Raw genomic sequence first — 18981 nt, 5'->3', positions numbered from 1 at the left:
CTTTTGAACGCTAAATTATCCCCACAGGATTCATGTTTGTTAATTTATTTGTATTCTGTTAATTCATCTTTGAATAAGAGAAATTCTCTCTGGCTCCACCATTTAAACAAAAATGTAGATAGTGTCTCCCTGATGACTGAACATTGGGCATTTGTTTTAAAAAATTAACATCAGAACGCCCAACTCAAACTACACTTGCTTAATTAGCTGGATAAACAGCATGGAGGAAGAAGTTGGGACTAAAGATATCGAGTTCTTTTTTTCTGTGTAATTTCTAAGTCTGCTTAAGCTCCTCCAATTGAGAACTAGCTCCACTTGGACTATGGCCATACCTTATGCTATAGGGGACTCTCAGTTTTGGCACATCTGCCTACTTTGGGATGAGCCAGATTCCTGAGAGACTTACTGAGTCATAATGGAACCCATAATTCACCATCATTTTAGTTTAGTAGGTCAGCACATAATTGTTTCTGTTCCTGTAAAGTTGGTGAGACATTTGCTTCACAATTCTATTCTAAGCCTTACCTCACCTATAAGCTTTGCTCCTCCTGTTAAGCCCAGAGAAAAATGCTATGACCACAAAGTCTCTCCTTTAGCTCTATTCCAGCTGAAATTAGGTTTTCCCTATTTCTCTCAAAGCTGCCCATAGCTCAAACTCCTCCCTCTAAATGAGCAAACGAAAGAACACTTATTATATACTCCCTTAAACATCTGATTCAGGGATACATTTATCAACTGTCAATGTTCTCACATTCAATTCAGTCTAAATGGCTTATCTAGCACCAATTCTGTCCAGTTTGTGGTAGCTTCTACTTAGATACATTTTTCTTTTAAATTATTTTAGGGAATTCAAGGGAAGATAATTTAATAAACATTCATTTAACTCTATTGTTTTTCCTCAACATCAACTCACCCAATTTAATAATTTAAAATATAAAATCTGCATACATATTTTATCTCCTGGAAGACATATACTATGAATTATTTCATCAAGAACAGTGTGTACATACAGTAGGTATTCAATATCAGATGAATTAATTCTCCTCATGAGAGATATCCAAAATATACTCAGCATATATATCAAATAACTCTAAGTACTTCAGTTCCATATTAAAGCAGATTATGTTTTAAAATGCACTCGTGTGTTCTAAAATGTCCACCTTTAGACCTTGCTCTCGTAGTTCTCCTACAAATATATCAAACAGTGTTTCTTTAAAATATAAAGGGTACTAGGAAAGATAGTCTAGAATGAAAACTAAAACCTCCACTGAATAAATCAAACTAAAACTTGTTCAAAGCTCTGATTAAGAAAGGAACTGTCCATAATGCATACGGTACCACACGCACTGCAAACAAACAAGCCTATATTCAAATCTTCACTCTGCTATTTGCTAGCTATGTGATCTAGAACCATTTACCTCAAGTAAACATTAGATTCCCCATTTGGAAGATTAGGATAATTCCTACAAATCACACTGAATTGTTACAAGGTTTAAATAAGATAATACAATAAGTGGGCATTCACTATATGGTAGAGTTATATACAGTTTATACATATAGTGTGTGTGTATACATATATCTCCAAACTCTGATCTCTGATCTGGATAGGAGGGTCGCAGCTCCATTCCAAAGGGAAACTTATGTTCCAGGCTCCCTTAAAAATTAAGAAGCCAGTTCTAAACAATAAAGTTTCTTACCCTTGCCAAAAAGTACACTGTTACAAAATTCTTTTATGTTTCAATTATCACTTAAATAATGCTTTTGTCCTATATATCAATAGTTTCTAGAATTGATTAAGTCCATGCAAATAGAAAGTAATAACAGAAAGTATACCTGAGCCTCTAAAAGCTAGCTTTGTCCAAGTCTCTTTCTGAGAAAAAGAGCCGCAGGCAATTCTTCAACATGAAGAAGCACAGTACCCCAACCACAACTAACTAGACCAAAAGTAATGAGCTGGAAGTAAAACCAATCACCAGTGACTATGGCAATATCAAGACCAACTATCAGCTATGCTCTCCAGAAACAGGGAGAAGAGATGCATACAGAGAAGTAAGCAGGGATTCATAAGGAATGAAGACTTATTCTTTTTGAGCTATTAGAGAATCTTGAACAATAATCAACCCCTATTAGATATCACCAGGATAACAGCACAATTTCCAATTCTTGGAAATACTAAAACACACACACATAACACACTGCTGTTAGGATGCTTATACCATGCTTCTCTTCTTCCCTGTGCCAAATAAAGCAATAATTCTAAAAATTTTCGAGTCAATACTCATAATCACAGAAGAAAGTAAAGAGTGCTATGGACAATCCTGTTGAAATACCTTTGGAATTTCCCATTGGACCTTAAATTTTCATGAATTACTTATCCTATGCCATAATATGCCAAGGAACTGTTTTACTGTAAAACTGTTTTCATTAAAATCTTTAAGGGCTTCCCTGGTGGCGCAGTGGTTAAGAATCTGCCTGCCAATGCAGGGGACACGGTTTTGAGCCCTGGTCCAGGAAGATCCCACATGCCACGGGGCAACTAAGCCCGTGCACCACAACTACTGAATCTGTGCTCTAGAGACCGCGAGCCACAACTACTGAGCCCATGTGCCACAACTACTGAAGCCTGCACACCTAGAGCCCATGCTCCACAACAAGAGAAGCCACCGCAATGAGAAGCCCGTGCACTGCAATGAAGAGTAGCCCCCACTCACCACTACTAGGGAAAGTCCGCGTGCAGCAACGAATACCCAACGCAGCCAAAAATAAATAAATTAAATTTTTAAAAAAGTATATATACAATTCAAAAAAAAATCTTTAAGCAAAACTGATGCTTCAGAAAGAAACGTCATGCTCACCCTACATTTTCATGAATCTTCTAAAACCAATCAATGCTTTCTCCCAGGAAATGAGAATCTAAACTGAATATTTTAGACTTAAGATAACCCAGACGTTATTTCCTCAAAACTTAAACGATTCCTACTATTACATAAATCAAGAAACAGTAAGTTATTTTTCTGTCTTCCAGAATATTTATCAGAAAAATCTCAACTCACGATCTGATGTGTGGGAAATCCTCTTCAATTTTGCTTCCTGTGTTTTTGAAAATTTGGAGTGCAGCTTCTGCTACTTTTTCATCATCCATTTTCAGACAAGCCAGGAGAGATTCAAATGTTTCAGCAGAATGAAACGAGATGGGATGTGTAAATGAGAGTACCTAAAAAATAATTATAAAAAATGATCTGTAATCCTTTTCACCTTTATAAATCTGAAATGTTACATATTAGAAATACTACAAATCCAAGTAAACAGAAAAATAATTATGCTAAAAAATCAATAAGAACACTATAAATAAAATTTAAAACTTACTCAAATATATAATAGAAATGTTCTTGTGTAGGAAGACTGTACAATCTAAAGAAACAACTACCTTCAAAATTAAATTACATGTTAACATAATTCTACTCAAAATAATCTGGATTTGGTTAATGTTTGGGGAGGGGGGTGGAGGAGAATGAAGGTAGGAGAAAAGGAACATGAGAAGAGAGAATTTTTAAAAATACCTCTATGAGTCTAAACAAAGATCATTAGAAGAGACCAACTAATAACATTTTAGGAAAAAAGTAATCTAGGGAAGGGGTAAAGCACCAGACAATAAAAGATACTGTAAGGTTACAATAATCAAATCAACATGGTACTAACATTAGAAGCAACAAAAAAAGAAAAAAAAAAGCAATAAATAGAGCTTACCATATATAAGCACTTAAGATAGGGTGTAACAGATTATAAAGATGGTAACAGAAAATAACTGAGAATGGATGGAATTTTTATTTTTAATAAATAGTCCTGGTAAAGGTGGATAGTTATTTGGAGGACATCAAATTAGACCCTCCCCTACAATACACAATTTCAAAATAAATTTTAGCTGTGTTGTTTCAAATTTAAAAATCACAAACAATAAAAACCCCTCTGAACATGACAGAACTTTTAAGCTTAAAATAAACAATTAGACTCAAACGTAGAATGTGAAAACAAGCAAGGAGTAAAAAAACGTATTAGCATAATGCCATATTTATAAGACTGAGAAACAAGCAAAATTAGTGATGTTATTTAGAGATATACACATAGACATAAATGGAAAATCTATACAGAATAGTTAAAAGAATAATAAACTCCAAATTCAGGACAATCAGACCTGGGAGATGTGGGGTAAAAAGCCACTCAGTGAATTTCAACAGTATTAATATTCTATTTAATTTGAGTTAGCATTCCTTTTACTTTCTATGAGTATTCATTTTATTACTATACTTTATAACTTAAATATAACAGAATAGATTTTATTTTTTATACATCAAATATGTCCTATAAAAAAGCCAAGGAAATTAAAAGCTCACTTAAGTCAGTTAAAAAACCAAAAGATTGAGATGTCAGTAGAAAATGAACACAGGATAAAAGTAATGAATTCACCAGAGAAGACACTAATGATCAACATATGAAAGGTGGATCTCACTAGCAATAATTATACAAATTAAAACATTATTTTTCCCTTATCAGATTAGTAAAACTCTTAAAATTTTATACTATTCCAAATTTGTGAAGATAGGAGATAGGCATCTTCATACACTGTTTACTGAATTATATATACTGTATGAGTAGGATTTCTCTGTAAAGGAATCTGAATACACATTTCCAAGAATTTTGAAAGAGCTCATTCTCTTTGACCCAGTAATGTCCTTCTAGTATTAAAAAAAAAAAAAAGAAAGAAAGAAAGAAAAAAAGATAGACATTAGCAGGAGATCTTAGATATATTTACCTTAGCAGTAATAAAATTAGAAAAATCTAAATATTCAACAATATGAAAATAGTTGGGAACACTATGATATCCCCAAAATGAACTAATCACCATTTCAAAAAATAATGTTTATTATTATTTTTAGTATGAGCCAGACACTCTGCTAAGACATTAAGTACATGATTTAATTTAGTCCCTGTGAGAGGAGTACTGTTACTAACTCCATTAATAGATGAGGAAACAGAGGCAATTAACTTAAAGCATACATCTAAAATCAGATCTGTTTTTTGATACTCTTAAAAATACTGTCTTAAAAAACATTGAGAAAAATGCTTATAATTTATTATTGGAAAAGTCAAGATATGAAATTGTTATTTTCAGTCTGATCTCAACTATATAAAAGTGTACATTTTTCTAAATATTAAAAGGAAACAAAAGATATTTATGAATGATAGGCTTCTCAATGTTTTCTTCTTTATTATTTTATATTTTCAATGTTATCAACAATTAACTGATATTTTTGTAATCAGTAAAAGGTAGTAGTATATTTTAGAAAACAAAATAACACATAAAACAGACTTTAAAATTTTGGTTCTTCCTGTGGTAGGGGTAAGCAAGTTCTTTGTTCACTAATGAAAGCTTCAAATTATAATCCTTAATATAATTAATACTAGGTTATATTATACAATTTAAACCTGAGAATATTTAGCTTACATGTTAGAACAAACATGCAATTTCAAAATTACCTAAAAATGATTAAGAAAATTTTACTTCAGGTTCTATAAACCTAAAGAAGCAAATCTCAAGTCTAAAAAATCCAAACTATATATGTTTAACAATTGTCTAATTAGGCACTTAATTTCACCTTAAGCATATTTACCTTAAGCAGTTCAAGACCTGCCCTGATGGCTTGATCAGTTGGAACACCCTCATCTTCATCATCTGCTGTTCCGTCTATTGATTTGTTCACTTGCTTTATAAGGGCACTAAAGTATGAAAAAAAATTTTTTTAAACTCTTCTATTAGCAATGTCTAAGAAAAATAATCCTGAATATTTTCTATATAGACCACAACTAAACCACATAAAATTTGATACAGCGGTTGCCCAACCATTATGGCAAAACAGAAAGCTATAGTAAACATAGCTTCTTTTTGAAATGATATTTTCCTTTGTCCATTCAAATGAGGTCAAAATGTTATCTGATTTGCTGTTTATTAATGCTATATTTTTATTCTTGTATTTTCCGTGTAAAGTTTATGCCTAAACATGTGAATGATAATAGATGTTTTCTAACTATCTAAAGTTCATTATTACTCCAGTAAGTAGAAAAACGTATACTGAAATAAAGGATAAATGGCAACATTAAGCACTTTCAAACCATCTAGCAAATATTACTGTGTCTGGCACTGTTATAAAAGCCAGAAAGGCCTCCTCCTGAAAGGTGTAAAAATGCCACATAACAGACATACAATCAATCCTCACTAGAACATTCAGAATAGATCAAAAAGGAAACACAATGTTTTGAAATTTTCTTCTAAAAACAAGCTTATGTGATTTTAAAATAATTATTTGTAATGCACTAATATCGAAAATAATCTTTCACTCTGGTAGGTATTTGTTCTTTTTACAAAAAAAACAAGTAACAGACACCAGGTTAGAGATATAATACATATCAAAATATAAGAAAATTCAATTATTCAATGTTCCTTAAAATGTTTAGATCCACATTTCTACAAAAATATTATGAACTCAAATCTAAGGTCAAGCTACAAGTCAAATATATCTGTCTTCTTGCAGCGTCCTCTTAAATTTATCATTCCCTTAACAATCAGTATCTTTGAGGATGTTTTGCCCTTTTCTGCCCATTTTCCCTGATTAACTGATTCTCATAGCTCCAACCACCCCAAATAAAAATCTTCAGCCTGAATCCTCTTCCCATATTTTCATCAGTCCCAAGGTTTTTTTTTTACCTAGATGTACCACAGGAATGAAAAATACCATAGATCCAAAATTAAATTCATTATTTTCTTCCATGAGTAAGCGCATGAAGCTCTCAGTCTAGTGAGGGAAGGCCAAAGGCCAAAAATAAGCAAACAAATACATTAAAATCAGGGAACAATAAGGACTAGAAAGAAGGCCAAGACAAGAAGACAAGACCCTTGGTTAGTCAGGGCCGTCAGGAAAGGCATTCCTGAAGAGGTACAATTGAGCTAGTAACCAAAGAACAAGAGCCAGTGATATAAAAAAATCTATGAGAAAAAGCATCAACCAGGAAAACCAAAGAGAATCAACTGAAAAACTATTACAAAATACTAAGAGTTCAGTGAGGTGACACCAATAAAACACTAAAAATCGACTGTGCTCTTCTGTATTAACCAAAGCCACCTAAAAAATACACGTGGGTGAGGGGTAGAAGAAATCTATTTATAATGACAAGTCAAAATATACAAAATAACTAGGAATAAAAAGTTTTAGGGGCTTTCTCTGATGGCACAGTGGTTAAGAATCCGCCTGCCAATACAGGGGACACGGGTTCGAGCCCTGGTCCAGGAAGATCCCACATGCAGCAGAGCAACTAAGCCCATGCACCACAACTACTGAGCCTGTGTTCTAGAGCCTGCGAGCCACAACTACTGAGCCCTCGTGCCGCAACTACTGAAGCCTCCGTGCCTAGAGCCGGTGCTCCACAACAAGAGAAGCCACTGCAATGAGAAGCCCACGCTCGGCAACAAAGAGCAGTCCCCGCTCACCACAACTAGAGAACGCCCACGCGCAGCAAAGAAGACCCAACACAGCCAATAAATAAATAAATGAATGAATAAACTTATTTTTAAAAGTTTTAAATGCACAGAATCTGTACATAACTTCTGAAATTATATTAAGGGAGCATAAAGATTTGAAAAAAATCAAGACAAGCATGGAAACAGAGTATTACACAAATGGTGTTTTTCACTACATCTCAGAGGAACACAACTTGGTGTGGGACAAGATTCAACAAACACATTCTATAGCCCATCTGGAAAAATTAATGTTTAGGAACATCTAGTACATTTTAGGGGAGGAAGGATTAAAAAACTTTCTCAATGAGATAAAAATGTATCATAAAAGCCTCAAAAGACAAAGAAATCAAGGCAAAAATCCAGTAAGACCCCAAATATAAGAATTTATGCTATAATGAGGGAACATCTCAAGTCAAATGGGAAGGAATTAATTTTTCAATAAATGGAGCTGATACAACTAGCTATCAGGATTTTAAAAAAGGATGGATCTCTATCTCCACCTTACAACAAAATGAATTCCAGACCAATTAAAGACTAAATGTAAAAAACATAACCACCTGATACGATACCAAAGGCAGAAAGAAATCATAAAGGAAACAAATAATAGATTATATAATTTAATATTTATTAATGTCAAGCACAAATTTAAAAGGCATTCAAACTGTGTTACTAGCCTTACTTTATAAAGCATTCATATAATCAATAAGAAAAAGACAATTCCTCTAAGCCACTCACAGAAAAATAAAAAGAAAACACATTTAGCCAAGAAACACATAGGGAAAAAATGTTCACAATTTTTTGGTCTTTTAAAAAATAGTACCATCATTCACCTATAAAAAGGCAAAGGCTGAAAAGGTTAAGTCACTATCAGGAAGAGTTAGGTGAATTGGGCACTCATTGACTACTGGTGGGGAACAAGAGTGGAATCTTTCTGCAGCGTGGTAGCTAAAGCAAGAGGGCGCTGGAGCCAGACTTCCTCAGTTTAAATGCTGCTAGCTATTTCCCAGCAGTGGGAAAGTTACTCAAACATCTGGGTAGCTCACTGCTCCTTACCTGTAAAATGGGAATAAAAATATTTCTTGCCTTATAAAGTTAAGAAGTGAGTTAAAACACAGAAAACACAGAAAATCAACCCAGGCACGTTATAAGCACTAATGGCTACTACCTGTTACTATTATTTATGTTTGAACATTTCTTCTGTAACACCATGACCTACTAACTGCTAAAGTCAAAAACCTGTTTTGGCCCTCAGTCTTTCTGTTCATCACACATATTACTGCTGGAAACTTTTTCTATCTTAAGTTTCAAAATACTGCAATAACCTGGTTTTCTTACCTTTCTGTAATTTTTCTACTGTTAAAAAAAATTCCAAGGTTCTGTCCATGATCTTTTGATCTTTGAAACTTTTTTCTACATAATCTTGCTCAGGGAACTATCTATTCTCACAGTTTCACTTTAAATTCAATTTGCCTTGATTAAAAAAAAATTGTGTCCAAATAAGCAGCACATCCTTTCTTACCAGCTCCTTTCATTCTTTTCATGGTAATACTATTCATCATCTGGACTTGATCCCATATACTTGTGACTCATCCCTTTTATTCCCCATTTCCAGTAAGATGACCCATTTTTTACGTTGTTCTTTTAAAACCTTCCTCAAATATGTTCTTTCCCTTCCATCCCACTACCACCATCCACAGACAATTATAACAACACCTTAGCAGTCTATCTCTTTGACTTCCCTCCTCCTATCCATCATCAATCATTCCTGGTTCTCAACAGAGCAAAGAACAAAGTAAAAGCTCTAAAGTTAGATCTTAAAGGCTTTCCACAATCTGATCCCAAATGCTTTTTTAGAATCACCTCATAACACTTTTACACTTCTCCATATTGTACTTTAAATAGATGGAAATCATTTTCTAAATATCCTTGTTCTTTCCTATCCCAGTTAGCTTGGCTTATATTAATCTCAATACCTAGAATACTCCTCCCATTTCTGTAGAAATACAATCTTACCCCATTCTTCCTCTTAGGTCAAATACTATCCCCTTTGAGAAATCTTCTTTCGGTCCTCTGAACACTATCTGCACCAATTTTATAGAACTATAATATAATTTCCTGATTAAAACTCTTTATTCCCTTACTCAACAGAAGGTTGATGAAAAGCAGAAAATATGCTTTGCCAATACCTAACTAGCATTACTTCAAATATATTGTAGCAGGCATGGGATTATTTATTTAATTAATGAATTTCAGTCTGATTCAGATTCTTCCTTGTACTAATATAGAAGGTTCTGGTTTTTCGTTTTGTTTCCTTTTGTTTTTCAAACCAAAGAACCCTTTCTTCAAATGAAAAATGATGCAAGAGGAGTCCAAAGTGACAAATGGGGATCCAAAGTAGGGTCTGTCTCCCTACTCTATGGAGGGTCACAAGTGAAAAGCTACATCCTTTGCCCTCCTCAAAAAAACCACACAGAACCCCAAAGGGGCTTTACTGAGTACAGAGTGTACCATTAGTATTATTTATTTTAGATTCCAATATACCTCTGAAAGGTACTACTGATCACTAATAAATCAGTATGCTATATATATATTTTATAAATACAAAAAGAAAAGGGGACTTCACTGGCGGTCCAGTGGTTAAAACTCTGTACTCCCAATGCAAGGGGCACAGGTTCGATCCCTGGACAGGGAACTAAGATCCCGCATGCCACATGGTGCAGCCAAAAATAAATAAATAAAATAAAATAAAAACTAAAAATAAATAAATAAATAGAAAAGAAAAGAGCTCTTCCCACATTTTATAAAACCAAGTACAGATATAAAAAGAAAGTATTTTCCAAGATATCACAGTCAGGTGATAAAGTTTCAAACCTGAAACTTTAAATGAAGGTTGTTTTAAAAATAACATTTTCAGTTCTCAGGTATCTGTGAAAATGCATCATATGTTGTTTTACAACATATTCACTTAGTTTTCTTTTCCTGAGAACAGAACTGCAATTTGTTTCTATTAGTTAACCTATGCAAGCCAACTAACTAGTATACTAGTAACAGACAAAAACTAGGCTTGGATTGACAAAATTTTCATCCAAATTGAAAGAGTACCTAAATTAAAATAAATAACAAGAAAAACTAAATACATACACATATATATACAGAGGAGTGTATGTATATATACAAACATACACATATATATGAATAGATCTATTTACAGATATCTACAGATTAGGGTATAGCCATTATGTATATACATAAACCTATACTATGAGTGCCTTACTCAATAATGAGCGCAGGCACCCACTAATGATTGACTACTAAAGCATGAATGAATTAATAGTAATGAAAATTCAATATTTTAATATACAAATACCTGATAGATTCAGTATCTATGTGCACAGGTGCTATCCTCTCCAAGAGAAACTTGATCATTTCCAGAAAAGGATTTGTAGGCTGTTTGGGGTTGCCCAACTTCTTAGTTATTTCACGCTGTAATGCAGATTTTTAAAATATTTTAAAAGTATTTTTAAATAATTCATTACATTCAAATGTTAAGAACCTATAATAATTAAAACCATGTAGTATTGGTGCTGGAATAAACAAATCAATAGGAATAGACTAAGAATTTAGCATAGGAGAAAGGTAATATTTCAAGTAAGTAGGAAAAAGGTAGATTATTCAATATATTGTTATATTCAAATACCTGAACAGACATTTAGAATAAAAGCAGTTACATCCCTACCTTACACCAAAAATATTCCAAAATGATGAAAACAAATACGAAAGAATAAAACCAAGGATCAGTGGATACACAAACTTCAACAAGCAAAATTATTAGGGGAGCTCATTAAAACTACAGATTCCTGGGTCTCATTGTGAAGATTCTCATTTAATCAACCTGGCGTAGAGCCAAAAATCATCGTTTTTAAAAAAGAATTTAGGGGCTTCCCTGGTGGCGCAGTGGTTGAGAATCGCCTGCCGATGCAGGGGACACAGGTTCCTGCCCTGGTCCGGGAAGATCCCACTCCGCTGCTCAGCCCGTGAGCCATGGCCACTGAGCCTGTGCGTACGGAGCCTGTGCTCCGCAACGGGAGAGGCCACAACAGTGAGAGGCCCGCGTACCACAAAAAAAAAAAAAAAAAAAAAAAAAAAAAAAAAAAAAGAATTTAAGACAATAAATGGGCAACAGATTAAGAAATACTGGCATCAGGGACTTTCCTAGTGGCAAAGTGGTTAAGACTTCATGCTCCCAATGCAGGGGGCCCAGGTTCAATCCCTGGTCCGGGAACTAGATCCTACATGCATGCTGCAACTAAAAGTTCGCATGCCACATCTAAGGAGCCCTCAAGCCGCAACTAAGGAGCCCGCATGCTGCAACTAAGACTGAGCGCAACGTAAATAAATAAATAAATATTTTTTAAAAAAATACTGACATCAGTAAACATTTTCATTGAGCTGCAATAGCATGGGATTTCATATGCAGGACTCCAAAGGCAAGAACCTTGAGGAGACTGCTGATAGACTTAGTGAGATAACAAAACCATAGTATGTAAAGGACATCATAAACAAAATGAAAAGGGAAAACTACAACAGATAGAAAACTATATTTGCAGCTTAATTAACATACAGTGCCATGACATACTAACAAATCAGTGAGATATAGACAAATATTCCAGAAAAATAGGCAAAGACTAAAAAACACACAATTTACAAAAGAAATAAGAATAGCTAATATACTGAAGGAGAAAAAATGGTCAGATGACTAGCAACCAATTTTACAAACCCTATCAAAATAATGATGTTTTTGTTTGAGTTTTGCTTGTTCCCAACAGTGATAACTGGCCAATAATGAATTTATTCTAAAGAAATGAAATCCAGACTGTGTAAAATTACTTAGCTATAAAGATTAAGTATTCTTTACATTAATCAAAAACTGGGAAAAAATTTAAAAGTGTAACACAAGTGGGCTGTTCAATAAATTATGGTACACATATTCAATGGTGTGCTATGTTGCTACTAAATATAATACTGCAAAAGACTAATTAATGAGAAAATAAAATGTACAAAGATACATGTATAATATAAACATACACCATAATATTAACAACAGTCTCTATAGAGGAATTACAGTTTAACTGTATTGTTATTTTTGTGATATTTTCTAAATTTTACGTAATGAATTACAAAAGGGGACAAAAAAAGATTTGGAGGTTTCTCCAAACATGAGCTCTTTTTAAATTTCTATCCTTACCACACAACCTTCAGCCTGTTTGCAGGAGCATGTTGGACTAACAAGTACTTCTAACTGTTTTCTTATTTTCTCATCATCTTCTAACACCTGTGTGAATTTCTTCATGAAATCCTGAGCCTTACCAGGATCTGGCAAATTTCCTTAAATTAAATTAAAATTCAATTAAAATACAATTTTGAAATTTCTCGAAATAATAAATGAAATCAACATTTTTCATTCTTTTTATTACTTTGATGAATAATCCTAACTTACAAATTCATTTAATTTAATGTGATAAAAATCGTAGCGCACCTTCAATAATAAATTTTCACAAATAAAAATTTGTTTCCTAGAAACATAAAATAAGATCATTGTGAAGGACCATCTAATCAGAGAAAGACCAAACTGGCTATTTCTAAATAACTCCTTATAATACTTAAAGGCATTAAATGTCTACCTGAATAATACCAATTTTATTACTATCCCTTGAGCTTGTTGTATACATTGTTCTTTTGCAATTCAGAGCAAGAGATGAAGATCAATCAGTTTTACCTAGAAGTAACCATTTTCCTGTACTGCACTGTTTACTGTTAAACCATCCAGAGATAATGCACACACACACACACGCATGCTACTTGGCACCAACACATGCTGAGCAACACGTTCCAGGTGTTACTGCTGGGTAGGCCATTATCGCATGAGAAAGGATGAGTTCTAGGAGAATCAAAGATGAGTTTTATACTACTCTCCTAATACATCATGTATCAAAACACTTATGAAAGCTAATAAAATATTCATCCTAGAATCTTTTTTTCCTGGCTACTCACAACTGTGAGGGAGAACAAGACTAGGTAGGATCCTTCTAAAACCAGAAATTATAATACAGAACTATGGACTCTAATAAAAATAGTAGAAATGTGTTGAATCTTAAAATATGAATACAGTAAATGCAGTCTTCAAGTTCATATACAACTCTGAAATTCCATTTTAAGTCTTGGCTAGATGACTGAATATAGTAAGAACAAATTTTCCTCCTAACTACTTGACTGTATGACATTTCCATATTTCTAGAATACAAAACTTCTACTGTACTGTTTGTCAACAGTTTTGGAAAATGTCACTTTACAGCCCCTCCATAAGATATAGGCATCATATTAAAGGCTACAATAAAGCATACCATTTACGAAACAAAACAAAAAGAAAGTGAGATGGGGATAGAGGGAGGGGGAGGGAGAGAGAGGGAGAGAGGAGGGAAGGACGGAGATAGAGGGAGAAAGGGAGGAAGGGAAAAACGACAACAAAAAGCCCCTTTAATTCAGGATTCTACAAACGTACTAGACCATGGAACTCTTTTTTCTGATGATACTATTAATACCTGCAGGATACTGGCATTTCTCACAACAGAATTTGGTTAATACTGTACTTGTTGGAAGAAAATGGATAGGGGGTTAAAAAAAGAAAGAATATAGGAGACGATCTCCTTTAGGGGACAGTGTCTGCAGCCAAACAACCAGGGAAATAGTTGTTAAAAAGCAATAGCACAAAATCACTTGCTTTAAGTTATCCAAAGGGACTGAAAACTAATTTAACTGCTCAGGACTAAAACATATTTTGGTCTTTTTGGGAAATTTCTACTCATGCTAAAACTTCTATCACTTAGCTAATACCCAATGAATTAGGTTACTGTTCTCTATGGTGTCTTAGCATTACTTCCACACACATCTCGGAATATTTGTTAACATCTCAAAAATCCGTCTAAGAACTCTTCATTACTACCACGTGGAAGCTCAGTAGAAGCATTCCTCCAGGTGTTCCTGATTTTCCCTCCATCCATATGCTATACACAGTGATCTCTGAGGTGAGAGGAAAAGCAAATGACCTACAAAAACCGCTACTTTTGCCTACCCCTGCCCTGAACAAAGGAGATGTGCTGCACAATCCTTTAGTATTTACTGTTAAAGGCAATTAAATAACATTTTATTTTAAATCACTGAAAGCAAAAAAGCAAATTAACTTTTTTTTTCAAAGAAGCTCTTTTGTAGTTATTAGGTATATCTTTCATCGTAAATTTTGGCTCAGGATGAAATTAACTTCAGATAGATTCACATTAGATCAAGCAATACCAAAGCACAGATGCAGTTTTTAACAGCAAGGTTATGCAGTAATTTGAATGTATTCTCAAAAATAAATCTATGCCTTCCCTGGTGGCGTAGTGGTTGAGAGTCCGCCTGCCGATGCAGGGGATGCGGGTTCGAGCCCCAGTCCGGGAAGATCCCACATGCCGCAGAGCGGCTAGGCCTGTGAGCCATGGCTGCTGAGCCTGCACGTCCAGAGCTTGTGCTCCACAACGGGAGAGGCCACAACAGTGAGAGGCCCGTGTACACACACACAAAAATAAATAAATAAAAATAAATTTATGTAATAAAACCCAGCTCTTGCTCTTATCAACACACAAAATAATCCTGCACAGTATGCAAAATAAATGAAAATCAGAAAAAAAAGGAAAGCTGAGCGTGTTGGGGGAAAAAAAAAAAATCAATCAAAAAACTTTAATATTTTTCTATATTATCAAATCTAAAATGGAACTCCAAGAAACACTTTATATTATCCAAAAGAAATGTTTCAAATAAACCTTAAATTTTACATAAAATATTTGAAATAACTTACTTGTAATAACCATCACTTTTGAAAATATGGCCTTGACACTGGCATCTGTCTGTAAATCACACAAAAAAATGCAAAATTAAAATCTCCTGTACCAAATGTACCACACTAAAACAAGATGTAAATAATAGGGGAAATGGGGAGAGGGTAGGGGTATATGTAAACTCCGTACTGTCTGCTCATTCTTCTGTAAACCCAAAACGACTCCTTTAAAAAAAGTCTTTTAATTTTAAACAATTAGTAAATAGCCCCCCAAAAAATCTCCTAACAATAATCTTCATTGTATCCTTCAGAAAGTTAAGTACGCATAACCCACTCATGCTCTCGGCCCACGCCCTGACCACCACTATATGCTCCTTCTTTAGCCATGTTTAAACTCCAGATGAACCAAATGAAAGGTAGAAGTGAAGTCATACTCCACTGTCGTCACCTCTTCCCTTGTCCTGTTTTGTCAGCCTCCAAAACAAAAACAGATGACTGCTACATCAACCTTTTGGGACACAGAGATATTTTGTTTTTCTTAAGTACTCAAAGAACAGGACAACTAAGTTTAAAAAAGGAAAATAATCTGGAAATTCTGGTTTTCACATTTTTAGCCTATCTCAAACAAAAAGTTGACAATTAAGTATGTAATTCTGATTGAACTGAGGTATTCCTAAAATTGTTAAGCCTGAGGATTATAAGGCATAGTCATGAAGCCACGGGGAAGACATGGGATGGAGACAATGAAGATGCCACTGACAGGTACAAAAGTTTTCCAAGAGTGCTAGTTATTTGTTGCATCAGGACAGTATTTCAGTGAATGAATGTGTTCATCACATCATGCTGCACATAATACACTCTGTAAAGTCACATGTATAAAAGATGTTTCTAAGTATACTAGTTATTCATTCCATCAGGTTAGTGTTATTAAAAAAAATGTCACTGAGCAACTCTGCATAAAATATTGAGCTAGAAAAACATTGGGGTGAAAGCAACAAATCAAAAAATAAACAAATACACAAACCATTCCTATTGAGAAGGAGCTTTCTAAAAGGAAGGAGAGACAAAGAATCATAGAATAGCATACGAGAGCTAATTCCCAAATATCTGGAACTTAATAGATCTGACTAGAAACATAAGATTTCTACTGTTGTTCAATTTGAGGGGAAAGACGTGGTGCTGGCCTTACTAGAAGTTGATCCACATGAAAAAGAAACATCACCAACAAAGTACAATACTGCAAATTACAGAGTCACTTTGAGTGACACTGAGCAAATCAATTTAGTTACATGAAGTGGAAGGGCTACATTACTAAGAAAGAATAAAAACTATCTTAATCAGAAGGAATAATGAGGAAGCCAATGAAACATGTACTGATTATTATATCTAAGAGTCTTCCTGGTAAAATAGGCAGAATTATAAACAGCCAAAAGTTAAACACAGCTTTGCTTTTTTTTCTAACTTTATAATATCTACTACAATTCTCAGTATAAAGTGAATATTAAGTAATAAGAGACTATTAATTCTCCTTTCACTAGAATTCCACTTTAGAGTACTATCCTCCTCCATTCTGTTTCTTCTTCATCCCCACCACACATGAATGAGAATTCTCTCTTTGATTTGGATAAATTGTTAACTATTTTAAGATAATTTAAAGGAAAATACCACAAAGTGGAAGGGAATAAAAACACTGTAATTGAATTGAGACTGTATTTTATTTCACGTAGACCGAAAAGGAAATGTCATGAGACTCTCCCAAGTTTTCATGAACAGGCAAAGGGAAGAAGTTCCCACTAAATAAAATTTAAAGGGACAGTGAGAGTCAAAAACAAAGTTATTTTTGGTTACTGTCTCATACATCACACTGTTCAACATATGATCTACACACTTATGCTATTCGGCTGCTAATGACTTCAATAATGCCTAAAATCAGGAATAATTTTATACACATGCAAATAAGAACATCTCACATTCTTGCAACTTTACCTAGAGGAAGTAAAGTAACAAGTCTCTAGGTGGCAAAAAAGGGCACTTTATCCAGAGCTTATTACCTGAAACACACCAACACTGCATTATAACATTGACTAACTCACGTTTATTTGGCCGAAACACACTAACTTAACTGGGATTTTCCAATTTTCCTCTTTCGCACAGAAAGTACTGAAATAGCAGAAGCTCCAAAATTAGTTTTAAGGCATTGACTATAAGGAAAAACTTTTTCTAGCAGGTTCAATATACTCAGGAATCAAAGAAGGTTAAATTATGTTCAATAAACCATAAACAAAGAGGTCACTGTTAGCCTACAAAACAAAAATACTACTCAGTTGTAAGCTTCAATCAGGCAAACAAGTGGTATGAAATGCCTTACTACTAGTGATTTAGAGGTTAAGAAAAATGTGAGGTCACTATAAACCACTAAAACAACTAATGTTAGCTCACTGATTTTTAGGGCAAACAGCAAGATTTACAGCTAGGAAAACTGGAAATTTTCTCCCCTTAGATGAAACAACTCCATTCTGTTGACCTCTGTCCTATGAACATGAGGTGTATGTTGGGGGGGAAGGGGAGGGGGGGGGGGTCCACTGTGCACTGAAAAAGAAACAAAATGTAACACTACACTGTTTTCCCTGGATGCAATTTAAAATGACCAGGCACGCTGATTTTTAGATGAATTATACTTTTTACAGGCCTACATACAACATTCTCAAACAACATCAACTGGATGAATAACCAACATTCAATTATAATTATGAAGACCAGGTAATACATTAAAATTACTGTAATATTAATTGTAAGTAAAAATATCATGATACTAAACTATAATTACATGATATTAAAACTTTCTATAACCACAAGACTATATAAAGATGATGGGAGCATTTTACTGTAGCAACATTAAGTGTAATTTTACTCTGTTTTCTATGCTTTCAATAATGCTGAGTTATTGTTTGGGTTTTATTTTTTTTATTTTAAAGCTACCAAAAAAGGCTTCATTCTGTGTATACAGAAGCATATTCTCCTTCCTATTGGGTATCACCTTTTGCAGATACAGTAAATTTAAATTTTTCTAAGCAATAAGTTTCTTAAAAATTTCAGCGTTCTAAGTTAGAGATCATAGGTTCTAGAGTCAGAAGTGTTCCACTCAAAAATAGTTGTTCAACACATAGCAAAAATGGTGGTAACTTACTTTGGGTTGCTTAATTAAGTCAAGCAAATCCTTTACTTGATGTCGGAGCAGATTTTGACATTTCCACATTTCATTCAGTGCTCTAAAAAACACATACATAAATTTAAATAACAGGATAAACATCCTTCCAGAATATCCCAACCATGTTAATTTTTTCTAAAAGTTCAAATTACAAATGGAGATGACAGAGAAGGGTAAAATTTACAGGACTAAGCAACTGATGATACATGAAGAGAAAGAGAGAAGTCAAATATAAGAGATAATAACATTTGAGGAGATAGCTGTATCAAAAGAAAGGGATTAGTGGTGGTTGTTTTTTTCTTTTGTATAAAAATAGTGAAAATCTATCATTAA

The 18981-nt window shown here is 33.9% G+C and overlaps 1 protein-coding gene across 9 annotated transcripts in view; it reads right to left on the bottom strand.

The window, feature by feature from the left end:
- Positions 1-18981, bottom strand: part of PDS5B (PDS5 cohesin associated factor B) — a 183483-nt gene that overhangs the window by 61411 nt on the left and 103091 nt on the right. For all 9 annotated transcript variants that reach the window (XM_059041609.2, XM_067016965.1, XM_059041611.2 and 6 more), the window contains exons 14-19: positions 18628-18709; positions 15462-15510; positions 12816-12955; positions 10938-11053; positions 5670-5775; positions 3054-3214 (exon numbers count right to left, since the gene is read on the bottom strand). In XM_059041609.2, coding sequence (XP_058897592.1) covers positions 3054-3214; positions 5670-5775; positions 10938-11053; positions 12816-12955; positions 15462-15510; positions 18628-18709 — 654 coding nt within the window. The remainder of the gene's footprint in view (positions 1-3053; positions 3215-5669; positions 5776-10937; positions 11054-12815; positions 12956-15461; positions 15511-18627; positions 18710-18981) is intronic.

This window comes from Kogia breviceps, chromosome 16, assembly GCF_026419965.1.
Source record: "Kogia breviceps isolate mKogBre1 chromosome 16, mKogBre1 haplotype 1, whole genome shotgun sequence".
Classification (NCBI taxonomy): Eukaryota; Metazoa; Chordata; class Mammalia; order Artiodactyla; family Physeteridae; genus Kogia; species Kogia breviceps.
Note: the sequence above shows the minus strand (reverse complement) of the source record. Positions and strands in the feature narration are given on the sequence as shown.